Raw genomic sequence first — 23,670 nt, 5'->3', positions numbered from 1 at the left:
GAGATATGGCGCTGAACGTTATGATTTACGGGAAATGAAGTTCTGAACTTATAGGCTCGAATAGGTAGGTACCTGGCCATCGTGGTGCTCATGCGGTGAGAAGTTGGCCCCAGTAGGCTTATGTCAGCGACTACAAACAATGGAACGACGGGAGCCATCGTCTTCACATGGACGAGGAAACCAAAATATCCTTAAGTAAGTGCTCCTGTTGAGTACTAGTTGTGATTGCTTAGAGATAATTCTCAAAACGGGTCATCACATGTGAAGAGTGGGTGGCCTCTTATCAATCGTTAAGAAGCTGCGCCAGCCCAGAGTTTCAAATCCAGTCTATTGAACCAACGTCAGCCCCCTCCATCATCGATCTCATATCTTCTTCAACACGTCAGGGACCATTTACGATCAACTCAAACTGGGCTAATTGGAGCCATATGATCACAATTTGTAGCCAATTGAACTTTCGATCATTGTTGCCACAAAGACATTCAATTAGAGGGAGGAAACCTACCCGTAATTCCCTTTCACACCTCATGAAACGACTCTGCCATCAAGAAAAGCCGTCCTCGTCATGATCCTTGGTCCTGTAAGCCTCGTTGACTGTGGAGTATTTCTTATGTTTCTTGCACCTCAACTCATATGGCACGCTGGATTCTTTCTGACATTATTCACGGGTCTCAGGGCCCTACCATTTCTGCGTTGGTAATCCCTCATTACATGTTATGCCAGTCTAACTCATTCAACATAGTGATTCGACTTCCTTATGAGTTCGTCACTGACCGCTATCTGACTCATTCAACTCGCCAACTTGCGTTTACTCAGACAGCTACTGTGTTTGAGGATCTTGTGATACGTTGCGTGCGCTATGCCTTCTCCAATATCCCCGCCAAGGTTGGGCGAGTCTTCTTCGGCAAACATGTTGCGTTACCATTTATTCACTGGCGCATGCTTCGCCATGGCTATGTCAAATCTCCAGTTCACTACAGGGAATACCACATAGGAAAAGTTGGTTTCCATTTCTCGCTATGGCTGTGATGCGGTGGCTAACTGCAGCAGGGAGATATCAAGTCCAAGGGCACTTGGATTATGCATCAACCGGAACATCGTCCAGATTTTGTCCTTTACTATGCACATGGTATGCTTGGAACAGTTACTAACCATGTGCTCACATTGCTGATTATCACAAGGTGGTGGATTCTTGATGGGCTCAAGTTACTTTTACCTCGAATTCCTCATGGCCTGGCATCACCTCCTTATTGAGGCTGGATTTAATAACCCTGCAATATTTGCACTCGAGTATACTTTGGTGCCTGATCAAGTTTACCCAAGGCAGGTCCTGGAGGCACTTGAAGGTTACAAGCATGTGCTTGAAGTCGTGCAAGACGCATCCAAGATCTGCGTTTCAGGAGATTCGGCTGGCGGCTCACTGATTCTCAGCTTGTTGCTCGAGTTGGGCGCTCAGGCTGGCAATCAAGACAAGAAGGGCATCAAGGTCAACATCCGGAGCGGCCTCTCGGATGTGGATCCACCTCATCTGCCTCTCCCGCGTATGGCTACACTGATTTCGCCGTGGATAACGCTGATGTCCAATTTACACTACAGCTCCAAAAGTGATTTCTTGGACAAGAGAACCTTGTGGAAATATGCACATGAGTATGCTGGAGAGGACATGGTCCAACAGCAACCGGCTTCCCCCGGTGACTGCGTCGATGAGGGGCTCTGGAGAGCAGCCAGTCCCGAACGAGGATACTTCATCGTCTTTGGAGAAGAGGAAGTATTCGCGCCGGATATTGAAGAATTTCTCAAGCGACAAGCCAAAATTGGGATTCAAGCTGAAGGACAGAAATTCGACGGAGGAATTCATGCGTGGCCAGTAGCCTCACTATTCCTATCCAGTACAGAGGATAAGAGGCTGCAAGGACTTCGAGCTGCTGTCAAGGAGATTAGAAGACGAATGCTTGAATGGGGTACGCTGAACGGGGATAGAGTATAAAATCAGATTAGATCAAGTAAATTTTCATAGACGAGGCCCGTAGTTGGTGATTCAGGAACCATAGTACAAAACTCGGTTTCGTCCTCACCAGGCCGGCTCAGGAATTAAAGCTCAACGTGTATCATCACTAGGAAGCAGAGGCAGAAGAAGATATGCAGATGGAAAATAGTGGAACTCACTTGGTAGAGATTGATGTATCTGCCTGCTGAAGTTCAGAGGTGGCGTGTCCATGAGCCAGCCCATAGGTCACTGATGATGTTGCGGGTGCATCTCAATGATGGGAGCCTGAAGTGAGCGCCTGGGGCTGCCACAAGGCATCTTAGCCATGCCAGTCACTCTAGGATCTGAATCAGCGCTGCATTTCAGCATATTCGTTGGAGAATGGCCCAGGTATGGGCTCCACAGGCGCGCAGGTGGAACATGCGGCTGATATTAGGCATAACTTGTAAAGCAGATAGCGTCAGCCATGTTTATGTTATGTTTGAGGCTGAACACGAAATGCCTGTGATGTGTCTCTGCTGAGGAGGATAGCTACTAAGGTAGCCCACAGTCAGAGAACCAACATTGCATCGCGAGCTTCGAGATATGGGCAAGTCGATTAGAGAAAGGAAGAGCGAATAATAGGTATTATAGACGAAGCGTGTAGCAGTAGGTATCGTTGAGAAACGCGTAAAGTGTAAATGATACTGAATTACGGTGTGGGGCGCACGTGGTAAGCACGTACCATATCTGCATATCCAGCTCGTTCCTGCCCTGAAACTTTTAAAGTACCTACCTACGTAGTGGGTGCATGGCGTGGGAAGGATCCCCCTGGATGGTTCCTATCGATCTGAGGGATCAGCTTGAGACGCCGTCGTCTCTGATTTGGGGTTTGGGTGGAAGTCACTTTGTACCCAGGCAGAGAGCAAGTCCCCGCGTTCAGGGCAGGCTGCGTCCATTTGTGCATATAAACGCCCGGCATTCCCTCGTTTCCCCCGCCATCGCCATTTTGCCGCCGCTGTGTCGAAGACGATTGCCAACTAACTTCTGACGCTGACGTTCAAATAACGCCCCTGATCAACGTTGCGAAAGCGATTCATGACCACATTCTTGAGAAGCTTTACTTGTTTTCCGTTCCCGGGATCCTACGCTTACTCCGCTATTCGTTGCACTCATCAAAGACTTACTTACACCATCCTCATCTTGAAACTCTCTGTCAACCAAAAAAAAGAATTGTCGGTTCAAACAAGATAATCGATAATCTACCAACGGAGCCGCCATTTCCACATCACCTCCTTTCAGATCTCAGCCTTTGTCCACTGAGGTGTTCAGTCTACCTCAGTGGTAATCATCAGCTCAATCACTAACCGGCGTGAACTTACTTACCTGAGACTCAACACTTTCTGCCTTGTCGTTTGACACGCGCACTATTACTTCCCGAGCCTCATTTCACCCGCGTTTTGTACAACCTCCATCCAACAGGGGATTTTGTCGGGTGGCCATCTCAATAACAAGGGGTCTTACACACAGCCCCTGGCAACCCGCCGCCCCTCTCTCTCACTGCACTGCAACCAACCGCTTCCACTTATAGGTTAACAGTTAGTTCTTAAAAAGGTATGTAGATTAGCTGTTTGTCTTCTTTCACTCCATACTTGTCTACCAAGTTCATCGCCCTTATCCTACCAGCCTATATGTGGCAACCTTGTAGTCCACCATCACGTCAATCACATCGTCATTCCCAACCCAGTCCGAGACGGGAGCTCGAGCTTGCTGATTCGTGAGCTAAACCTCTTCTTCTTACTCCCCCTGTTCACTTTGCGCACGGTTCCTATTGGCACCCGACAAGTGTGAGCAGGTCCGTCTTGTTCATTGGATTTGTCTGATATAATAAGAACGCGACGTTCCTTCAGTTTGATCGCTTTGTTTCTCCTTAGACACCATATTGCCTACCTACATTTATCATACTACTACCTGCTATTCTTGGATACCTTATACAAATACCTTTTAACTGACCAACCAACCACAAGCACAGCAACTTGCACAAAGAAACAACTCGACAAACAAAGCCACTTTTATCCATCCTCGATATCCACAACTTGGTTTTGATTGTCCTTGGTCAAACAAAGTAGCTTCTGCTACAAACGTTCATCAGAGGCGCTGTACTAAACTTGTTCTGACGTCCTCTTATTCTTGGTATTGACTACCTACCTATTCTCGAATCACTCCCGTTGTTTCATTCGACTGTACTGCCAAGCATCTACGTTATCCACAACACTACCTATCAAAGAGGACCAGCTCGGGTTTGCATTGCAACGGGTCTCTATTCGTTCGCTGCTGGACAAAAACAATATTATCCCGGCCGCTTCGGCGTGCAAGCCCCCACCATACCTAATCCTAATCATTCCGCTACAAACACCGCGGACCAGAAAAAATTATTTATTATGTCGACTGACGACAGCTATGCCCCAAAGTCTCCGGACCTCTCTTCTTTTTATTCAAGTGGCCCCACTCAGGACGAGCTCCATCATCCACAGCCTGACAGTCACTTTAGCCCGGGCTACGAATATAAAGCAGAGTCCCCAACCTACACCAGATCTACTTCTTTTTCTTCTTATGTTCCACCATCCTTAAATTTTAACAATAACGGCGGTATATATGATTCTAAGTACCGGCCACAAGTCGACTACCAGCAAGCATCATCACAACTAAAATCTACAAGACCAGAATATCAATCTTACCGGTCGCGACATTCTTCAATCCAAGACCCCTACGTCCATTCTTCACCAGACAAACGCCCCTCTTCTGGTAACGGATTCGAGGATACTTTTGCCTCTTCACACACACGGTCACTACACCACACTCCGGCGCGACCTGCGCCGTACGGCCAAGCCTATCCAGAGCAAACTCCGCTTTCCAACGCGGCTGCGTACGACACATCCTACGCACCACTAGTGGGAACTGGCGCAACAGAGCTCGCTTCGACATTCGGTGCTATACCTTTTGATACAGATATGCCTCCGCGCAAAGCCGCGCCGCCTGCGGCGCCCGCTATCGACCCATCCCCCGTTCGAACCAAGTTTCCAACTGCCAGGATCAAACGAATTATGCAGGCTGATGAGGAGGTTGGAAAGGTTGCACAGCAGACCCCGATCGCTGTGGGCAAGGCTCTTGAACTTTTTATGATCCAACTCGTTACGAAGAGCGCCGACGTGGCCAAGGAGAAGGGTTCTAAGAGAGTCACAGCACCAATGCTCAAACATGTAGTCGAGGCCGATGAGCAGTGGGATTTCCTTCGTGACATTGTCAGTCGCGTCGAGAACGAGAAGGAGGGTAGTAGATCAAAGGCCAAGCAGGAGAGCTCAAGTGATGAGGAGATTGAAGAGCCCAAGAAGAGAACACGTGGCGGCAGAAGAAAGAAGGCTCAGTGATCTGCTTTCAATATGGAGTATTATATGTTGTCTTGGCAAGGTTTGGGATGCGTCATGAGGGATAATGATCAAATGGCAGGCGTTAAGGGGGACTCGCATCGAGCCGGAGTTTGGCGCATTGAAGACAATTCATCGCATGGACTTTTGGCATACTGGGTATTTTAAACGCTTGCGCGCACTGGCGCGCTTGCGAACTGGTGCAATATCAATTGCTGTTGCTGCAAAGCATCTCGGCGAGTACGTTAGCATGATTACACGGCAATTTAAACAGAGGGATAACGGCTAAAGCTGTCACCTTGTCACTTACTGGCTACTAAATTATGAATTCCCTGTGTGGTTTGACTCTTGCTTCCTGTCTCTAAGCTCAACTTTGTTCACGATCTTACCCTTACGTTCCCGATGTATAGGCTGCAATTAGGGGTGAAGTTTGGCATATTGTGATTTTAGTGTCTATCTCTCTAGGACTTTGTTTCTTTGCCGATATCCTTCCATTTAGCGTCAGAGTTACAACTGTGTCAACTGGTCTTGGATCTCAACCATGTCAACACTTGCCCGCTGTTGAATTGTATCTCTATGTGGTTTACATGTCCTATGATCAAAGTTGACGACGCTGGATGGCTTTCGCCGTGAGAGCTCAAATCACTTTTAACATACCATCTCCAACAAGAGGAACAATCCATATCGAATTTCACACAGACCATATTGTTGACTCAACAGAAACTGATAATGGAACTCTAGATGAAGGAAATTATGTTCCCGGCATGCTTACCCTAGAGTCCAGTGTAATACCGCAACCACTGGCGTAGGTGGAACTGACGTAAGTACACTTCTCATTGAAATATAATACCATTTAATAAGAGCTGGAAATTGAGCATACATAATGGCTACAGAGATCCCTATAGGTAAGAAGACTCGAGACCGTGACATTCAGTACATATTAAAACAAAATTAATAAAAACGGCTCCAAAGTTTAAAGTAACCCGCCTAAGATTATAGCTACTTATAGTACTTTAGTCTCATTATCACGTAGAATCGAAGGCCCTGGTTTTCTTACCTCCTCAAGAGAGCCTCATGACAGAGCACATCATAACGACATACCTAACGTTAGCAGGTAGAAGGGAGGTCTCTAGACTCAAGCGTGGGTTAACGAGTCATTGACGTCTCAAAAGGAACATACAGAGAAGGAGGATAACATTCCGAATTGCTCGAAAGGGTTCAAGCCCGCGCCCAGAGACTAAGACCATCCAAAGATTATAAGGAGTCGAGTTTGGTGCCTGCCCAATGAACTATCTAGTAGTCAAAATAACAGCACGGGATTACAAATCAGTCAATAAACGCAAAATCTAGGTATAGCTCTACTCAAGAGGATTTGCAAGTTTCTCCAGAGTGCTAATAGAAATCAATATATAAAAATTGCAACCCCTGTACCTCCTGCTCGTGGTCCAGGTACTCAGGGGTTCAATGAGCTTTCTGATTGGGCTATCGATCGTTCGCCATTACCTACTTCTCTGCCCATGGAAGGTGAGAGCTCCCAGGTAGCTTGCAATCCACTGCCAAGGCCTGAGCTGTCCGTTCCGGCTCCCTAACATTATCCACTAATATCCGCAACGACTCCTGTAAATCTTCTGAAGAACAAATCATCCTCCACTGACTTTGGGCTTGGACGGTTTCGTCAACCTCGAACATCAACCAGCTTGAAACCGTCGTCACTATTGCGAATGGACTCTTGATTGACTCTCCCTTCCGTCACGCCCGTTCTCCTGCCACGATATCCTGTATTTCTTCCTTCATTCTTAGCTCAGACCCTAGATGACGAACCGCCAGCTGTCCCTTACAGGCGCTCGCTCCCCCGCGTAAACCAAAACCAATGTCGTGGGACTTGCTTCAGAGGTTCCTCGAGTCCGACGTCTTCAACTCCAACCCGTTTCTCCCCGTCTCATACCTCTCGTGAGTCTCCTACAAACCCCTGCACGTCCTACAGAAGCCGGCGATACTGGTCGCCGTATACTTTTGCTATGCCTCTTCATTCTCGCTTCTTCCGCCCTCTCCGACGTCGCCAATCGCTAATGCCACCTGTCGCAACAGCCGGTATGCCGACCACGTGGGGATTCACTATGTTCTCTGCCAGAAGCTCCGCCAGTTTCCCTACGAGGATATTGAGTTCTTTCTGCCGCAATTATGCCACCTCATAATCAGCGTGCATAATGAGTCAATGGCTTTGGAAGAGTTTTTGATGGACTTGTGTGAAGAATCCGTCACAGCAGCGCTGCTGGTACGTTTTGATGGTGATGATATTCAACCGACAACCCTTTGGGGTGGAATGCGCGAGCCACCGCGTCATGGGAACGATGATCGACTGGGGTATGGCGAAAAGAGAACTGACAATTGAGTGCGCAGACCTTCTGGCTCTTTCAAACATATCTTCACGATCTCTCCTCGAATCCGCAATCCGACTCGTTTCAGACATGTCGCCGTGTCTACAACAAGGTTCAGCACATTGTCTTTGGACTTGCTGATACCGCTCGTCATGAAAAGATCACGGAAAACGTCTTACCGGTCACGGTACTTTCTAGTTTTGTTCTTGCTAGTATTGCGCTGCCCATGTTCCCTCAATGGGCTGGCCCTCTCGCAGTCGCCCAAGCTCGCAAACCTCAACCCATCACCAATGAAACGCAGGAACCGAAGGAGAACCCCAAGCCCACGAGGGCTCGCACAGTTACCGTCGGAAACTCGCGATCGCGGCGTGCCCGAGATAATGGACGGACCTTTAGTGCACCAGATCCTAAAGGGTCAAGAGACTCTTCGCCCAAGCCTGCGCGCAGTCCTCGACCGCCTTCGGTGATTATTCCGCCGCAAAGGTCTAAGACGCCAGCTGGGACGACTCGGCCATCCGCTCTTGAGCTGAGATCACTGGAAGCGAAGCTCAGCACGTCATCTCTTCCACTGCCATCAGCTCAACCTACTACCAGACCAACGACCCCAAACTCAGCAGGCAATGCGCAACGCCCGGTCGAGAACGCAACCCGACGGCATTCGCACCACGCAAAAGTAGTCCTTACTGTTAGCGACATGTCGCCAGTGCAGAAGACGAGACTTTTGAGACAACATTATTTCAGGTCAGAAACACAATTCTTGACGGCCCTGGAAGGCATCTCGAACCGATTAGTACTGGTCCCTAAACCCGCTCGAATGAGCGCATTGCGAGCCGAATTGGCTTTAATATCACAGGATTTACCTGCTGAGATTGACATTCCCGTCATTTGCCCCCCAACTCTGGTTAATGGATCGCCTGGGAAGAGCCGCCATCATCGTATCGTTCGTGTGAACCCTGCTGAAGCAACAGTGCTCAATAGTGCCGAGAAGGTCCCTTATCTGATCATGGTCGAGGTTTTGAGAGATGACTTCTCTTTTGACCCTGACCAACCCGAAAATGACCGACTCCTTAACAGCTTACTGGGAGGTAGCGCTCGCGCAAAGCGTATATTCGATCTTTCTGACTCACCTCGCCTCTCCCCCACTGTAAAGGCGCCAGAGCCTCTTCTAGACAGTGTCTTTGAACCTGCTTCCGGCGATCTGGGTAGTTCGCCACTTTTGAAGGGTATAGATGAGTCGCCAGTTAGAGTCTCTTCGAGACCAGCGCAGAACCATACTGCTCAGCGTCTGCCAAGCGGAGCTACAACATCTTCCTCGACATTGGATTTGACAACGCCGCGATCATCGGGCACAGGGACTTCGCGATCTAACAGCCCAGGACCCGTTTCACGAAGAATGACCATGCCCATTCAGCGAAGTGCACCAGCTGACCAGCCTGACTTCGGTGCCTTAGCCACGCACATGCGAACTGCTTCTCAGATGCTTGCACAGCTGGAAGCCACCAGCGGAAAGCGTCCAAAGCAGGAAGTAGCTGCTATCAGAGCTAAGATCATCGCGAGCATGCAGAGCCTTGAGGAGAAGAGCTTCGATGTTGACGAGCAAGGCCCAACCTTCGACACAATCATGGCCAAAGCTAGCACAACGCCGATCCCTGTACACAACCCTGACCTGGAGGAAGACGTGCAGATCGACCCGAACCTGAACGCTAGTGCAGGGCGTGAGCGTATGGAGAACGATATCAAGACTGGTGGTGTCCAACGGCGTGGAGATCGTGATGACCCTAGTGCGGCCGTCTTTGGTGAAGCCTGGGAAGCTAAGAAGGAACGAATTCGCAAATCATCGCCTTATGGTTGGATGAAGAATTGGGATCTCGTCAGTGTCATCGTCAAGACAGGAGCTGATCTTCGACAAGAGGCATTTGCTTGCCAGCTGATCGATGTGTGTCATAAAATTTGGGTTGATGCCGGCACTGATGTCTGGGTCAAACGTATGCGAATACTAGTGACTGGGGAGTCGTCGGGTCTGATCGAAACCATCACGAGTGGTGTGTCCCTCCACTCGCTGAAGCGAAGTCTAACGCTGGCCTCCGTTGAGTCTGGTCAGAACCCCCGTAACCGCATTGCGACACTGAGAGACCATTTTCTCAAAGCCTTTGGCAAACCTGATAGCAAAGAGTTCCAGGCTGGTGTTGATGCGTTCAAAAAATCACTGGCGGCATACAGTATCATCTCTTACGTCCTCCAACTCAAGGACAGACACAACGGTAATGTCTTGGTGGACAGCGAGGGCCATATTATCCATATCGACTTTGGCTTTATGCTTTCCAACTCGCCTGGCTCAGTTGGGTTTGAGGCGGCGCCGTTCAAGTTAACGCATGAGTATGTCGATGTTTTGGGTGGACCACTTTCTCCCGATTTTGAAGACTACAAGAGACTTTGCAAGCAAGCATTTCAAGGCAAGTTACACCAGAAATACGATGTTATGAATTGTGCTAATGCTGCGTTAAGCTTTGCGTCGCTCGGCAGACAACATCATTGACCTGGTAGCGATGATGGGACATGATTCCAGGATGCCCTGCTTTGCAGTTGGCATCGCTCAAGTGACGAATACCCTTCGACAGAGGTTCCAGCTTCACCTGAGCGCCGAGGAAGCGGAACATTTTGTCGATGATCTCGTTGCCAAATCATTTGGCAGTTACTACACTCGACTGTAAGTCAAACCTCATTCTGAGTTTCAAATACCGCGTATTGACCCGTCTCAGCTATGACACATTCCAATATCGTACTCAGGGTATCTACTAGACAAGTTCAACACAGAAAAGACTCGATAGGCAGGGGATAACTAGTTGATTTCAAATGCATAAGAGAAAAACTCAAGAGCTAGGAGTAGCATTGGTATAATTCCCGGGGCATATGAGACGGCGCTGCGGATGATATAGATATGGCCGAATGGCCGAAACACTTACTGATGTGAGTTTTATACGACAACTGATGACTGCGCATGGTGAGGAGGATAGGAAGCAGTGTGGATTTTTCATTACGTGGTAGAATGGAGGGAGGGACGTAGAATTAGGGGATGAATAAATACTGTAAGACTTCTCAAGGCAGTGCTGGCATCCATACGCACCCAAGACTTTTCTTATTATGTCTCAGTGACGGCTATATTGACGACTGCCTTGCTTGTCTTTATACAATACACACAAGGTTGATTCCCCGCATAACTCATGGATAGACTCATCACCTAGGTACTGATCTCACTTCAAAGCTGACTTTGTATAATGACTCCAAGAGCGTCTTTCATTTCAAGACAGGATTCGATTCACGATACCTGCAAAACTGTCAAGCAAGACCCTGCTACCTCTAACCTGCAAACATATTTTCAAGTCTCTTGCTCCTTGGTCCTCGCCCCTCGCCCCCCGCTCCCCGTCGCCCAGTTTAACCTAAGCTGGTATCCCGATGAAAACTCGTGTAAGTGATTCTGATTTTAATGCCACAGCACTTTCCCCCTTCTTTTCTTTTTTACCTACTCGTACGTGAAAGATTTAGTTGCGCATAATGCATCAGCCGCCAACACCTGATAGTGAAGAAAAAAAAAGGAGAGTAAATGTTGCTCCCATCTTGTATGTAAAGCGTAAAGATCAAGGTGGAATGAGAAATGATCAGAACATGCCTTTCATTGTCTTATCAACTTAGAGGCACGTTTCTTGGAAGACCGTTTGAGTTTCTAACCCCATCGATCACCCTCCCTTTCAGCCTCGAGTCTTCGCATTCTCTCCTCTTCGTCGCCACCATTGATGGCTTCGCTTCGACGTGATGCAGCAGCAGACGTTGACGAGCCCGTCCGACGGCCTTTGCGCGATCCTGCATCGTCGCCGTCATCGCCCCGGCTGCGTTTCCAACCCGCCATACCTGCGATGCGTTGCGCTTCTTTAAGCAGACGCTCGCGATCTCGGGCCTCGCGCTCGAGCGTGTGAGGGTCCTTTCCTAAGTGCTCGGTGCGATTCGACGAGCTAGATTTCACTTTCGTGTCATGTCCGCGAGGACCAGAGATGGGCTTCGAGTCTCCAGCATCGATCGACTCGCGTCTGCTGCTATATCTCGAACTTCGATCGCGATCGCGATCCCGTTCTCTGTCTCGGTCCCTGCCACTTTCCCTATCCTTGTCCTTCTCCCTCTCTCTGTCGCGGTCGCGATCGCGTCGGTCCCTATCCCGATGTCGATCTTTGCGATCCTTATCTTTCCGGTCTTTGTCACTGCGATCTCTGTCCTTTTCCCGACGCCGGTCACGGTCGTAGTCTCTATCCCGGTGCGAGGGGCGGTGGCTGGACCTTTTGCGATCGTCATCTTTGTCCTTTTCTCGATCCCTCCGCTTGTCCGAGTCTCTATCTCGACGGCTGCGGTGGCTGGATCTTTTGGATTCAGCTGGTGATGCGGAACGGTTTCGGTCAGTATATTTTTCATCCTTATCCTTATCCTTGGACCGTGAAGACTCTTCATCATCGTGAAAGTGACGCCGGCTTCTATGCTTCTTGCGTCGCGAATCGTCATCATAGCCTTCGTCCTCAACAGACTCTGAGCGATGACGCCTACGCCGACGGGAGCTTCGATGTCCCCTGCTGCGACTACGACTTCTGCTGACGGTTCGAGATGCTGATCCTGTTTGGTCATGGTCTCGGTCTCGGTCGCGTTTGTCCTGATCGCGAGGTTGTTCTTTGCTCTGCCCATGACGGGACTCACGATCCTTGTCCTCTTCACGAGCGTCAGCAGGAACTAGAGCCGGAGAACTACTCCTGGACCGGGACCGGGACCGGCCTCGGTCTGCTGGGCTATCCCTCACTCCAATCGGTCTAGAGGGAGGGACTTCACTTCCCACCTGGTAACCGCGCGCTCGAAGATGATGTAGACTTGTGTTAGGGAGCCCCTGTCTCATAGCTTTGGGCCCAGTAGGCGCATTCAAAGGAACATCAGCGGCTGCAACTGGACGAACAGCACCGGAAACATTACCCTGAGAAGGGTCTGAGTTCCCAGGTCCCGTATTACGTGTTGTAGAGGAAGCATCACCGGTAGCGGCATCCACATTGCCTATGGCCTCACTGAATCCATCAGCTTGCCCAGCATCAGCAGGCCCTTCAGTGCTATCGCCCTGAATAGGTTGGCCACTTTCATCAACTTGCTGCTGGCCATCACACTGACCGACACCGTTCTGACCATTCTGACCGGGCCCAACCTGCGGGACTTGGCTTTGGCCTTGGGTCTGATCGTGGTAGTTTGGGTTGCCTCCGAACTGGTAACCTCCACGGCCATATCCTCCGTAGTACCCACGGCCACGGCCTCGACCACGTCCGAAAGTGTTGCGGCGATAGTCATTGAATTGACCATAATTACCTTGATTGTATCCTGTCTGGAATCCTGAGTTAAAGCCTCCAAAGTCACCAGTTCCCATGCCAGGACCATTTTGATTGTAATTATTCTGGTCGAAATTCCACGACTGTGAACCGTTCCAGTTATTATTGGAGCCTTGGCCAAATCCACCTCCAAAACCGCCCATGCCGTTCATTGCCATGCCTTGAAAGCCACCGTTCATGTACATGTTCTGCATCGTCATTGGGTCCATGCCCATGCCCGGCATACCTGCAGACATACACGTCAGTATTTACCGTCACGTGTGCGCTGACTGATTTCACTGTAAACTTACCCATCATGGGAAAGCCACCGAAAGAGTTTGGCGTCATTCCGTTCTGCATGACCATCATCATCTGCATCTGGTTGAAGTCACCACCAGAGTTAGAGAATGAGCCACTCGGAAAGTTGCCATTCATTGAATCGGAATCAGGCTTCTCTTGGTCGTGGTCGTGGTCTTGATCTTGATCTTCGTCGTTTTCTGCCTCCATTTGTTGTTGTTCGTGTTCTTCGCTGGCGCCGTTGATTCCTCCTTCACCATTTTGTGTCGCAAGAGTTTGCTCGTCAGAGTGTTCGATGGGCGCGTCCTCTGTGCTGCCCTCGGCAGGTGCGCCCTGAGCATCACCTGCCTCAACTTGCCGTGGACTCTCAACGGCAGGAGTGTCGTCATGATGAGTAATATTCTTCTTCGGAAGAAAGATGTTAGTGGAAGGCCTTTGAAGAGAACCAGAAAATTCAAGTACCTGGACTACACGTGGAGCAGGGGCGCCTTCATTAACTTTGTCGGCGCTATGGACCTGTACTAAGGATGGCGCGTTGCCTCCCGAAATCTGTTCTATGGGTGTCTCGATGGCAGATGTTTCGGCTGTAGCGAGATTCTGTTTAGGCGCCTCAACTGGCGTCGCTGGTTCCGAGTCCTTGTCTTCCTTCGGTCGGCTTGCCTCGCGCTTCTTCTCCGCAGTGCGCAGGAAGACCCTGATTGTGGTTCTCAATGATTTGTTGGGATTGCAGTCCTCGGCGGACAAGGGTGAGTGTTCGCAAACAGGACACGACGCGGGTAGATTGGATTGACCTTGACGCAGTGTTAGCACGAGGATGTAGTGGGCGAGCTTGTAGGGACCAATCGCGTACATGATTCGCATATTGCCTGTTCGCAACAAGGAAGACGGTAGGCGTTGACCGCGAGCTTACTACAGATCGCGCATCGCAACTTGATTGGAATATCGTCTGGCGCAAGTGACCTGCAAAAGGGGCATTAGCTTGCGCGTTGGCGCGGTCTTTCAAGGCTGTGTAACATACCGAATCAGCTCCGCCTGAGCTTCCGTGATCGTTGATGCCATGGCGAAGTGTTGCTGATCTGTGACGAAGCAGCCCTCAAACCAAGGACAGAGCCTAAGATAGCAGAAGAAGCGTCATGGGAAGGTCCAGTGTTGTAAGAAATGATGGGAGAAAGACAAGAGGAGAGCAGAGGAGGAAGAGGTTTTGCTCAGGCAGATATGCAGCAAGGCCGATCTTTTTCAATGGTCCTGGTGCAACGTTATCACAGTCACTGTGATCGATTGGCGCGACGTTAAGGAATTACTAGGTGAGCTAAGTAAGGGTAGATACTTATGCAGTAATTCAACTCGGTCAAAGAACAGTGAAGAAAAGAAAATGGTTAGTATAAAGAGAGAAGCTAGACCTGTTTGCTTCTGACGCAAAGGCCAACAGCAACTGGCTGCTCAAGGGCTCTGATGAGGTTCAAAATCGTGTAAAAAAGAGTGGACCCACAGGCACACGCCAAGCCCCACACGTAGAGGCGGCAGAATCCGATAATGATCACGTGATCAAATAAGATCATTGACATGCCTACCTAGTACGTAACCATAGCAGTAAGAAATGAATAAGTATCGAACACTTATACATATCAATGAGGAGGATAGAATTTAGTGGGCTAACGGGCAGAGGCCGGATCACAAAGAGTGCTGAATTGCGGATTGGTCGAGTAATTATCGCAACCCATACTGAGACGTGAGATGAGCTGAAATAATCGACGACTACTAACAGAGCGCTCAGATACAATAATAATCCTGAATCATAGAGACTTAACTTACTGAGTTTGCAGAGGACTTGAACAAGTGAAAACCGATTAATGAGTCATTGTTTGGGTTTGGCTAGCGATTGATATTGTTAGGTAGAGCACACATAAGAGCATACAAAAGGTACACAGGCACCTTAGTAGTAGTTCCTGATACAGAAACTCTTTCCCAAACCCTTTTGGAAGTGATGTATGCTCAGTCCATCAGTTTTGCTATTACGAGAGAGAGATACACAAGACCACTAATTGTCCATACATGCCGCAACAAGAAAAACTCAGCTAGGTAGTAACAGGAAAAGAAATATAAAAAACCGCAGAGTCAACCCCCATGCTCTCCTCAGTATCAATCCCAAGCAAACGGCTAGCAGGAAAAGGGTAGCATAACGTGCAACAAAATAAATTGTCGTGTGCACCCCCAACTCATCCTCTCATCCTCTCACCCTCATTGACCCATAAACCACTCGACGACGTCTAGCAAGCACAGCTGTCCTTAGCGCCAACATCCTTGGGACCACCCAGATTCACTCTTTGCTCCTCGCCTGCCCGGCTGGCAGCATTCGATGCGCCAGCTCCTCTGGCACTCTTCAATGACGTCTCGGGTATGGCGTTTGCGATGGCTGTGAAAACCTCGGTGACGTTATGCCCGCTCTTGGCACTGGTCTCAAAGAATAGTAAACCTTCCTCTTCCGCGTATGCCTGAGCCTCTTCTGTTGGAACCTTGCGTGCGTCGCCAGAATCGTCACCTTCCTCGCCATCTTCACCATCAGCAGCAGCGCCAGAGTCACCCGTAAGATCCAACTTGTTGCCAACCAGTGCGATAACGATGCCGGGAGATGCTTGGCGCTGCAACTCTGCGACCCAGTGCTTGGCTTTGATCAGGGATGTAGGTTTGGTGAGATCATAAACGACGAGAGCGGCCTGAGCATTTCGGTAGTACATTGGAGCCAGTGAAGCGAAGCGCTCCTGGCCGGCGGTATCCCAAATCTCAAACTTGATTGTCCTTGTGGGAAGATTACATTTTTGGGTCAAGAAAGCGGCTGTTGACGCAACTGTGAGCGACGTAATAGAAGGACTGGGGAGGTCCAAGATACATACCACCAATAGTGGGCTCCTTGTTTTCTTGGAAGTCGTTGTTAACGAAGCGCAAAACGAGAGACGACTATCAGCTCAATTAGTATACGAGTAGATGCTTTCGCAGCGTGTGGTTGTTCAAGCGCACCTTTCCGACGGCGGCTTCACCAAGAAGCACCAGCTTGACGCTGCTGCTGGGCTTCGGGGCGTTGGCAGAGTCGGCCATGATTGCGGGATCGCTCGGAGATGAGGTCAAGTTGGACGAAGTGGTTTCTTTATGGTTGAGGCAAGTCGGAAGACCGATGTCGTCGTAGAAAGGTGGACACGTAGCGTAGACGGGGTTATTAAAGACAGAACGATTATCGGGAAGCTAATGGATTTGATGGAAGTCGCCTGGGGCAGAGGAGGTAGTTAAAGACGCGACGTCAGTAAGTAAAGGTCGAGTTACCGCAAGCTTTAGTAGTGGAGGTCAGTCGAGTCGGTACTGCCCTGTAGAAGCACCCGCATGGCGTGTACCTAAGGAGGTAGCCGTAGTGGTCAAGGGCCCAGTTCCAGGCGCTCTTCTAGAGGCTTTCAGTGGCCGGGGTTGGTCAGTTCGGTTCCCTGATGACGAAGCCACATGCAGCCGTCTCCAGCGCCCAAGGCAGCTAAGAAAAGAAGAGCCTTTCATTGGCCGATGTCAATGCTCCATCGGTTTAATATTTCACCATATTCCGACTCCCCGCCAACTTTTCAAATCGGCAGAAAAAAAAAAGTTGATACAAGCGCATAGAAGCTCTAATTGGATCTTGTTGATAAAGATAGCGTCGCTTGTTGCAGTCTTTTTCTTACACTCATTTCTCTCAACGCATGATCAATTGCTTCTTTAGTTAATCCCTTGCTTGCTCTCAAGAACTATCTACACTATGGGGAAGTCCACCGAGGATCCCAAAAACAACAAGCGCACCCTCCTCGATGATAGCGACTCCGAATCAGAAGATGGAGGCGCCGCTATTGCCACTACCGGCTTCAAGGTGAACGAGGACTTTGCCCGTCGTTTCGAGCACAACAAGAAACGGGAAGAGAGACAAAGACTAGAAGAGAAATTCAAGAATACAGGGAAGCAGCCAGACAATGACGACGATGACGAGTCGTCCTCGTCTGACGAGGAGGAGGATGAAGATGGCTTTCTTGCAACTGAAGATCTCGACGCCCAGATCTCTGCCACTCTCCAAGCCATTCGAAACAAAGATCCCAAGGTCTACGACAAGGAAGTGACCTTCTACAAGCCCGATGACCCCACCGCCACAGCAACCGAGAAGGAAAAGAAGGAAAAGCCGGTCTACTTGAAGGATTACCACCGAGAAAAGTACATGCGAGGTGACACTGGTGCCGAGGATGCTGACGAGGATGTGCCCATGACCTACAACCAGGAACAAGATGTTCTCAAGAATTCAATCGTGGCTGAGATGCATGCTGCCGCCAATGACAACTCTGACGACGAGGACGGCGGTTTCATGAAGCGAAAGGAGGCGGACAAGGCGGACTCAAATGGTGTGCACCCCTCGCGCAAAGCAGCCATGGCCATCACCGAGGTGGATGTTGCCAACGCCGATAAGAACCCTGAGACTTTCTTATCGAATTTCATGAGCGCGCGTGCCTGGGTCCCTCCAGATGGTTCGAACTGGAAAGCGTTCGAGTCGGATGAAGGAGAGGATGACGATGACCGCGCCGATCAGTTTGAACAGGCTTATAACTTACGATTCGAGGACCCAGAGCGGAGCAACGAATTCCTTCGATCATATGCTCGTGATGTTGCCGCAGCCAAGTCAGTCAGACGTGAGGAGAAGACTGGCCGCAAGCGTCAACGTGAACTTGAACGTGAGCGCAAGGAGGCCGAGAAGAAGGAGAGGCGTGAGGAGAAGGCTCGTCTAAAGAAGCTCAAGCTTGATGAGGCCCAGGAAAAGCTGCGCAAGATCAAGCGCACAGCTGGCAATGCGGGCAAGGATCTCACCGATGAGGACTGGATCAAGTTCCTCGACGACGCATGGGAGGATGACAAGTGGGAAGAGGAGATGAAGAAGAGATTTGGTGACGATTACTATGCTCAACAAGACGATGCTGTAGCATCAGAGGACGAGGAACAAGAAGGTGGAAAGAACAAGTCCAAGCATCCCAAGAAGCCAAAATGGGATGATGATATCGACATCAAGGATATCATTCCAGATTTCGAGGACGATGAAAAGAAGCCAAACATTAGCCTGAGTGATGTCGAAGACGACGCCCAGGAGGGTGAGGGCGAGGGTGACGAAGACGAGGACGAGGGCGAGGATGGTCGGGCCTCAAAGAAGCGCAAGACAGATCACAAGAAGGCCCGTAAGGAGTCACAGAAGCAAGCTCGTCAAGAGCGCGCCAAGCTTGAGGCTCTTGTAGACTCCAAACTTGAGCTTACCGACCATGCCATCTTCAAGCAATCATCTCATGCTCCTTTCCGCTACCGCGAGACCTCCCCTCAATCTTTTGGGATGACCGCGCGCGATATTCTCCTCGCTCCCTCCGACGCTGCCCTCAACGACTATGCTGGGCTCAAGAAACTTGCCACCTTCCGCGACCAGGAAAAGAAGCGCAAAGACAAGAAGCGTCTCGGTAAGAAGGCTCGTCTACGCCAGTGGCGTCGTGAGATCTTTGGAAAGGAGTATGAGCGCGACGGCCCTACATATGGCTTCGAGCGCTTGATATCTGCCGACGAAGACGCTGGTGGCGCCGTGATCGAGCCCGCGAGTGATAAGAAGAGGAAGCACAAGAAAGAAGATGGTGAGGAGGATAACGTGGTAGGCGATGTTGGTGAGAGGAAGAAGAAGCGAAAGAGATCCAAGAGCAAGAAGAATGCTTCTACCACCACAGCTGAGGAATAGAAGGGTGTTGGAGGATCAATCAAGATACCACTGCGATAGCATAATAAAAACCAGGCGTTCCATATTGTATTTCTAGTTACGTCAGGCTGTTTTTTCAAGTAGAAGAGTTGGGCCCATCCTATTACAAAAGCAAGGTGCACATTTCAATAAGAGTTTTAGAAATTTTGATTTCTTAGCGAATTATCTCATCTCTTGGCAAACGAATGTCAACTCATCTCTAAATGAGCATGACGGGTATGATGGTATCTCAAGTACTTAAAACACAATTTTCCTTCCCCCCCAAGGTTAAGATGGACACGTCCGACAATGTTCGCCGTACAAACTTCAATATGCCTCTTCGCCAATACCCAACCAAATCCAGCCTTATCTCTGGCACAAATTCCCATGTGGAAAGTTACATCTAACAAAAAAAAAAAAGAAGAAAAATATAAGACATCACCCAAGGCTCCTAGCGTTCTTCAGGTTCAAGTCCTGGCTGACAATGTCTTCTGGCCACACTGCCCATGTCAATATCGGGGCCCAGTGAACTTGGGTGGCCGCGAAGACCTCAGGGAATATGGTGTTACCCAGGCTAACCACTCCGACAGTCCCTCCTAAGGACCCTGTTGCTGTAGCCCACCCAGTGCATTCGGCGTTGCCAAACCACTACCCCCTCCCCCAAACACTCCCGTAAATGGGTCAATTCCACCCATGTTGAAGCCGGGATCTTGGCCCATCTCTGGAGGCTCCATGTTGAATGGCATGAACCATGCGGATGATGCTTCCGGTCCGCTAAGCCCTGCTCCATCAGCCATACCAGCTGCTTGCCCATTCATGCCCGCCTTAGCAGTAGACCGCCGGCCTTGTAAGCCTCCGTCGGGGTGGGCTCCTGAAGCAACAGCGTCCCAGTCAAGGCCGCTCATCATATCCTGACCACCACCCAACCCCGTGCTGGCGTCCAAAGAATATCCCCCAAAGACAAGCTGACGATCAAGCGGGTCGATATTTCCATTGGCGCCCTGTCCAAAGTTCATGGCCAGCAACTCAGGAGGGAAGAATGTAGGGGTGTGAGCATGATGGGAGAACGCCGTCATGTTGGCCGGACTTATAGGTGACATAGCTGTGCTGTAAGCTGGATTTTGCGCGTTCGATACTGCGAGAGGGTTGTAACTGTTTGATGGCAGCCCCAGCCCACCCGAGAACCTACGTTCCTGAGCCCCAGAGACCGAGTCTGCGTCTGTCCCTTGCATGGACTCCAGATGCTGACCGGACTGTGTCGGCAAACCAGCTTGTTTCTTGGCGCTTTGCTTCCTCTTAGGTCCCACGGCGCGAATGGTATCCTTATGTTCGACACTCTGAGGTGTCGGAAGCGTGGAGAAGTATTCTTCCACTGATTGCAGCTCGGGCTTAGCTTCGAGAACGCCATCTGCTCCCGAATCCTTCCGCTTATGGGTGGCAGGATCCATGAATTCGGCATCAGAGAGACCATGCGGGTACCGGTTGAACCAGTCTCCGTATTGAAGGAAAGACGATTGTGCAGCGCGGTCTTGCAGATTTGCACCGGCTCTCATGGCGTCCAGGGCATTTCGATACTGAGTGCGCACATTCTCCACCATCCAGTGAAACATGCCCCAGTACTTCTTCATCTTGTGAAGATACTTGACGTTGGTGGTCAAATTGGCTTCGGCTGTTGGCTTCATGTTGGGATTTCCAGATATGACACCCAGTATGTGGACTGTTGTGGAGGAAAAGGCGCAGTATCCTGCAAAGGGTGCCGAAACAAAGCATCGCGATTGTTCAGCTTCACGAAGGAGCTCAGATATCTGGTTCGCAGCGCTGAAAGTCCTCTTACTCGCTTCGGAGAAAAAGTCATCATGAACACCTTGCTGCTTTCGCGCTGACATCGCTGCTCGACTCACAAAAAGGATGTTATGCTGCAGGCAGATATGCATGAAAAGAAATTGACTTGCCGTGTTCTCTGTCTTGTGGACGTCGAGATTCTCAGCAGAGTACTTGAGTGACGAAGGTAAACTGGCTTCAAGATTCACGACATCGTTGAGATGCTTTACATATTGAGATTCGTCCTCCCACATGGGGTTTGGGTCCAGATCTTTTCCCCCTTGGCTAAGGTAGGTAATGATTCGTCCCCAAAGGGCGATGGCTCGGATCAGAAATGCTGCAACTCCCATGTTCTCTCGTGCATCAGCAAGTTGCCCATCATTGGGTGATGCTGGGTGAGGAACTTGACCATCGAGCATCTCGGTTGGAGCAGGCATATCGAATTGGAAGTACTTCTCTTTCACCGGCAGAGGAATCTGGATCGTGTCCTCTCTGATGAACATGGGCCGATCTGTCCCCGAAGAATTGAAACGGTCCATGAGAAAGCACGCCCACATTATACGTCGTCGAATTTCTCGGTCAATGAAGCTAAGCTGTTTTTTAGGGCCAGTGCGACCGGAGGGGTCATACTCAAGGTCTTTATGCAGCTGAAGGGCGAAGGCCATGCGAATTGCTTGACCGCCCAAGGCCCAGCTACGGCCGCCCTGGCAAGTTCCAAATTCGTGAAGGCCCAAAATGAGGAGACAGGTCAAGATTGTGAGATTTGGCCATTCGTATCGCCTGGTACAGATATCTCGAGCATGTGACGCCCATTCTTCGCCGCGTAGGAACTCAGGTCCCGAAGAATTCACTAACGGGCTCGAGGTGAAACGAGCAGCTACAGCGCACACTGTGAGGACAAGCACTGGGGGCAGCGTACCATTTCTGTGGACCGTTAGCAATACACACATGTTTTAATCTTGAAAGAACTCACTTCAGCTTTCGCATATAGCTGGGTTTGTGGAGAAGATGATAAGATTGACCATAGATGTTGTCGAAAAACACCTCTGCCAGGTGCTCCTGAATTTCTTTGGAGGGTAGTGCCTCAGTGCCTTCGTGCTGCAGCTTATTCTCTTCGGCTTCCTGTACTTGTAGGCTACTGGGCCTATCATCGCCATCGATCTTGGGCTTCGAGGGCGCCTTGGCCCACGCTTCTAGATCAGGTCCAAAGGCTTCCTCAGCGCCACGCTTTTTGGTTGGCTTGTTTGAAGGTACGGTCCCTGGTATCGCTGGTTTAACAACGGCCCGAGTCACGGATGAAGCTACTTCCTGATCGGACTTGGGAATGACCTTTATAATGCGTTCTTCCATACGCTTCAATCGCTTATCGAGCATGGCCATGTAGTCTGTCCGTGGTGCCGCTTTCCGAGTGGTGACCTTATACACACACGGTATACGAGAGCGTAAACAGTGCTTGCAGGCAGGTTTCTCGCCTGAGCAGCGGATCTTCTTTCGGCGACATGCAATGCACGCGAGCGGGAGGCGTTTTCTTTCCTTCCCGGCTTTCGTCTTCAGTTCACTCCACGCCGGTGTGGCATCGGCTTTATCTTCCTTAGGTTTACCGCCCAAATCCGTGGCATCTGCACGACTACGGGAAGCCAATCCAAACTCATCAGTAGTCGAGTCTTCGAGGGCGTTGGATGCGGGAGACGTCCTATCTGGAGGAGCATCGGAACCATCCATGCTCTGGCTCCGATTGCCTCCAGAAAGGGTGCCGAATGGCAAACCGTTGTGTGCAAGCCCAGACATCGCCTGGTGCTGAGGAAATGCAGTGGGTGATTGTGAGGTATGGGCGTGGGCGTGATCGGCCAGAGAAACGAGAGAAGGTTGGTCAGGAAGACCTTGGTAAGCAAACGCGAAATCGTCAAAATGTGAGTGATCCATTAAGGCGCCGTGAGAGGGAGATGGCACAGCGTGCAATTCAGCGACGTCGCGATAGAGTTGAGGACCGGAACCGAAGGACTGCTGGGCATGTTGAGAATTCGAAACGGCACGACCGGACATGGCTCTGCCAGAAACAGAGTTGCGACGCGGGCCTTCCGAGGCCAATAATCCGGTACTGTAAAATCTACCGGACCGGTGTGGTTGCGGTGATGAAGCGAAACAACAGGATTGAGCAGGGGGTTCAAGCTTGCGAAGCCCAGCTGTGCGAAATGAAATCTTTATAACGGTTGGCGGCGGCAGCTGTTGTGCAGGTTAAAACGCTGCAGCGCAAGAGCGTTGAGATTTGAGGTAACCCGAAGTCGTCCGGGGAGTTTATGGAGAACCAACGGGTACGTATGTAGTCAGTGGCTCCCCGCACTGGAAGCTGGGGACTGGTCTGCGCCCCGGCTGGGGCGAAGGAACTGGCGGGAGTGAATTGAGAACCGTTACGAAGGTCAATTCAACAGTGATGCAATGGGTATCGGATCAGGCCGGCCGGGTCGACGTTCCGTGAGGAAGAAAATCCGTCTCTTCGGAAAGCTACGAACTGAGATCTCGGTGGTGTTTGAGAGAAGTGCAAGAAGGAGGATCGGAGACAAGTTAACCGGGTCCTTGGTCTTTGGGTGGAAGAGATTGAGTCGTGGAAGCTGGGGGTTTAAGGCCCAGAATCACAGAAGGGTGG

General features: G+C 50.2%; 7 protein-coding genes across 7 annotated transcripts; 4 read left to right on the top strand and 3 right to left on the bottom strand.

Moving 5' to 3' along the window:
• Positions 1-610: 610 nt before the first annotated feature.
• FMAN_10335 (uncharacterized protein) lies at positions 611-1,987 on the top strand (the record flags this gene model as incomplete). The annotated part of the gene is made up of 4 exons (XM_041820998.1): positions 611-692; positions 743-999; positions 1,051-1,129; positions 1,182-1,987. 4 exons carry the CDS (start codon positions 611-613, stop codon positions 1,985-1,987), a joined length of 1,224 nt encoding a protein of 407 aa, XP_041686823.1.
• A 2,420-nt stretch (positions 1,988-4,407) lies between these two features.
• On the top strand, positions 4,408-5,394 carry FMAN_10334 (uncharacterized protein; the record flags this gene model as incomplete). Its single annotated transcript, XM_041820997.1, has 1 exon — positions 4,408-5,394. The coding sequence occupies one exon, from the start codon at positions 4,408-4,410 to the stop codon at positions 5,392-5,394; it is 987 nt and encodes a 328-aa protein (XP_041686822.1).
• Positions 5,395-7,261: 1,867 nt separating this feature from the next.
• On the top strand, positions 7,262-10,568 carry FMAN_10333 (uncharacterized protein; the record flags this gene model as incomplete). Its single annotated transcript, XM_041820996.1, has 5 exons — positions 7,262-7,341; positions 7,480-7,666; positions 7,792-10,255; positions 10,314-10,476; positions 10,529-10,568. 5 exons carry the CDS (start codon positions 7,262-7,264, stop codon positions 10,566-10,568), a joined length of 2,934 nt encoding a protein of 977 aa, XP_041686821.1.
• Positions 10,569-11,490: 922 nt separating this feature from the next.
• On the bottom strand, positions 11,491-14,506 carry FMAN_10332 (uncharacterized protein; the record flags this gene model as incomplete). The annotated part of the gene is made up of 5 exons (XM_041820995.1): positions 11,491-13,397; positions 13,462-13,852; positions 13,910-14,238; positions 14,298-14,407; positions 14,466-14,506. 5 exons carry the CDS (start codon positions 14,504-14,506, stop codon positions 11,491-11,493), a joined length of 2,778 nt encoding a protein of 925 aa, XP_041686820.1.
• Positions 14,507-15,714: 1,208 nt separating this feature from the next.
• Positions 15,715-16,540, bottom strand: FMAN_10331 (putative VPS21-GTP-binding protein; the record flags this gene model as incomplete). The annotated part of the gene is made up of 3 exons (XM_041820994.1): positions 15,715-16,280; positions 16,339-16,402; positions 16,463-16,540. 3 exons carry the CDS (start codon positions 16,538-16,540, stop codon positions 15,715-15,717), a joined length of 708 nt encoding a protein of 235 aa, XP_041686819.1.
• Positions 16,541-17,219: 679 nt separating this feature from the next.
• FMAN_10330 (uncharacterized protein) lies at positions 17,220-19,208 on the top strand (the record flags this gene model as incomplete). Its single annotated transcript, XM_041820993.1, has 1 exon — positions 17,220-19,208. The coding sequence occupies one exon, from the start codon at positions 17,220-17,222 to the stop codon at positions 19,206-19,208; it is 1,989 nt and encodes a 662-aa protein (XP_041686818.1).
• A 593-nt stretch (positions 19,209-19,801) lies between these two features.
• FMAN_10329 (uncharacterized protein) lies at positions 19,802-23,069 on the bottom strand (the record flags this gene model as incomplete). The annotated part of the gene is made up of 2 exons (XM_041820992.1): positions 19,802-21,950; positions 22,000-23,069. 2 exons carry the CDS (start codon positions 23,067-23,069, stop codon positions 19,802-19,804), a joined length of 3,219 nt encoding a protein of 1,072 aa, XP_041686817.1.
• Positions 23,070-23,670: the final 601 nt, after the last annotated feature.

Source organism: Fusarium mangiferae, assembly GCF_900044065.1.
Source record: "Fusarium mangiferae strain MRC7560 genome assembly, contig: FMAN_scaffold011, whole genome shotgun sequence".
Lineage (NCBI taxonomy): Eukaryota > Fungi > Ascomycota > Sordariomycetes > Hypocreales > Nectriaceae > Fusarium > Fusarium mangiferae.
The sequence above is the reverse complement of the archived record's forward strand: the minus strand, read 5'-3'. Positions and strand labels throughout refer to the sequence as shown.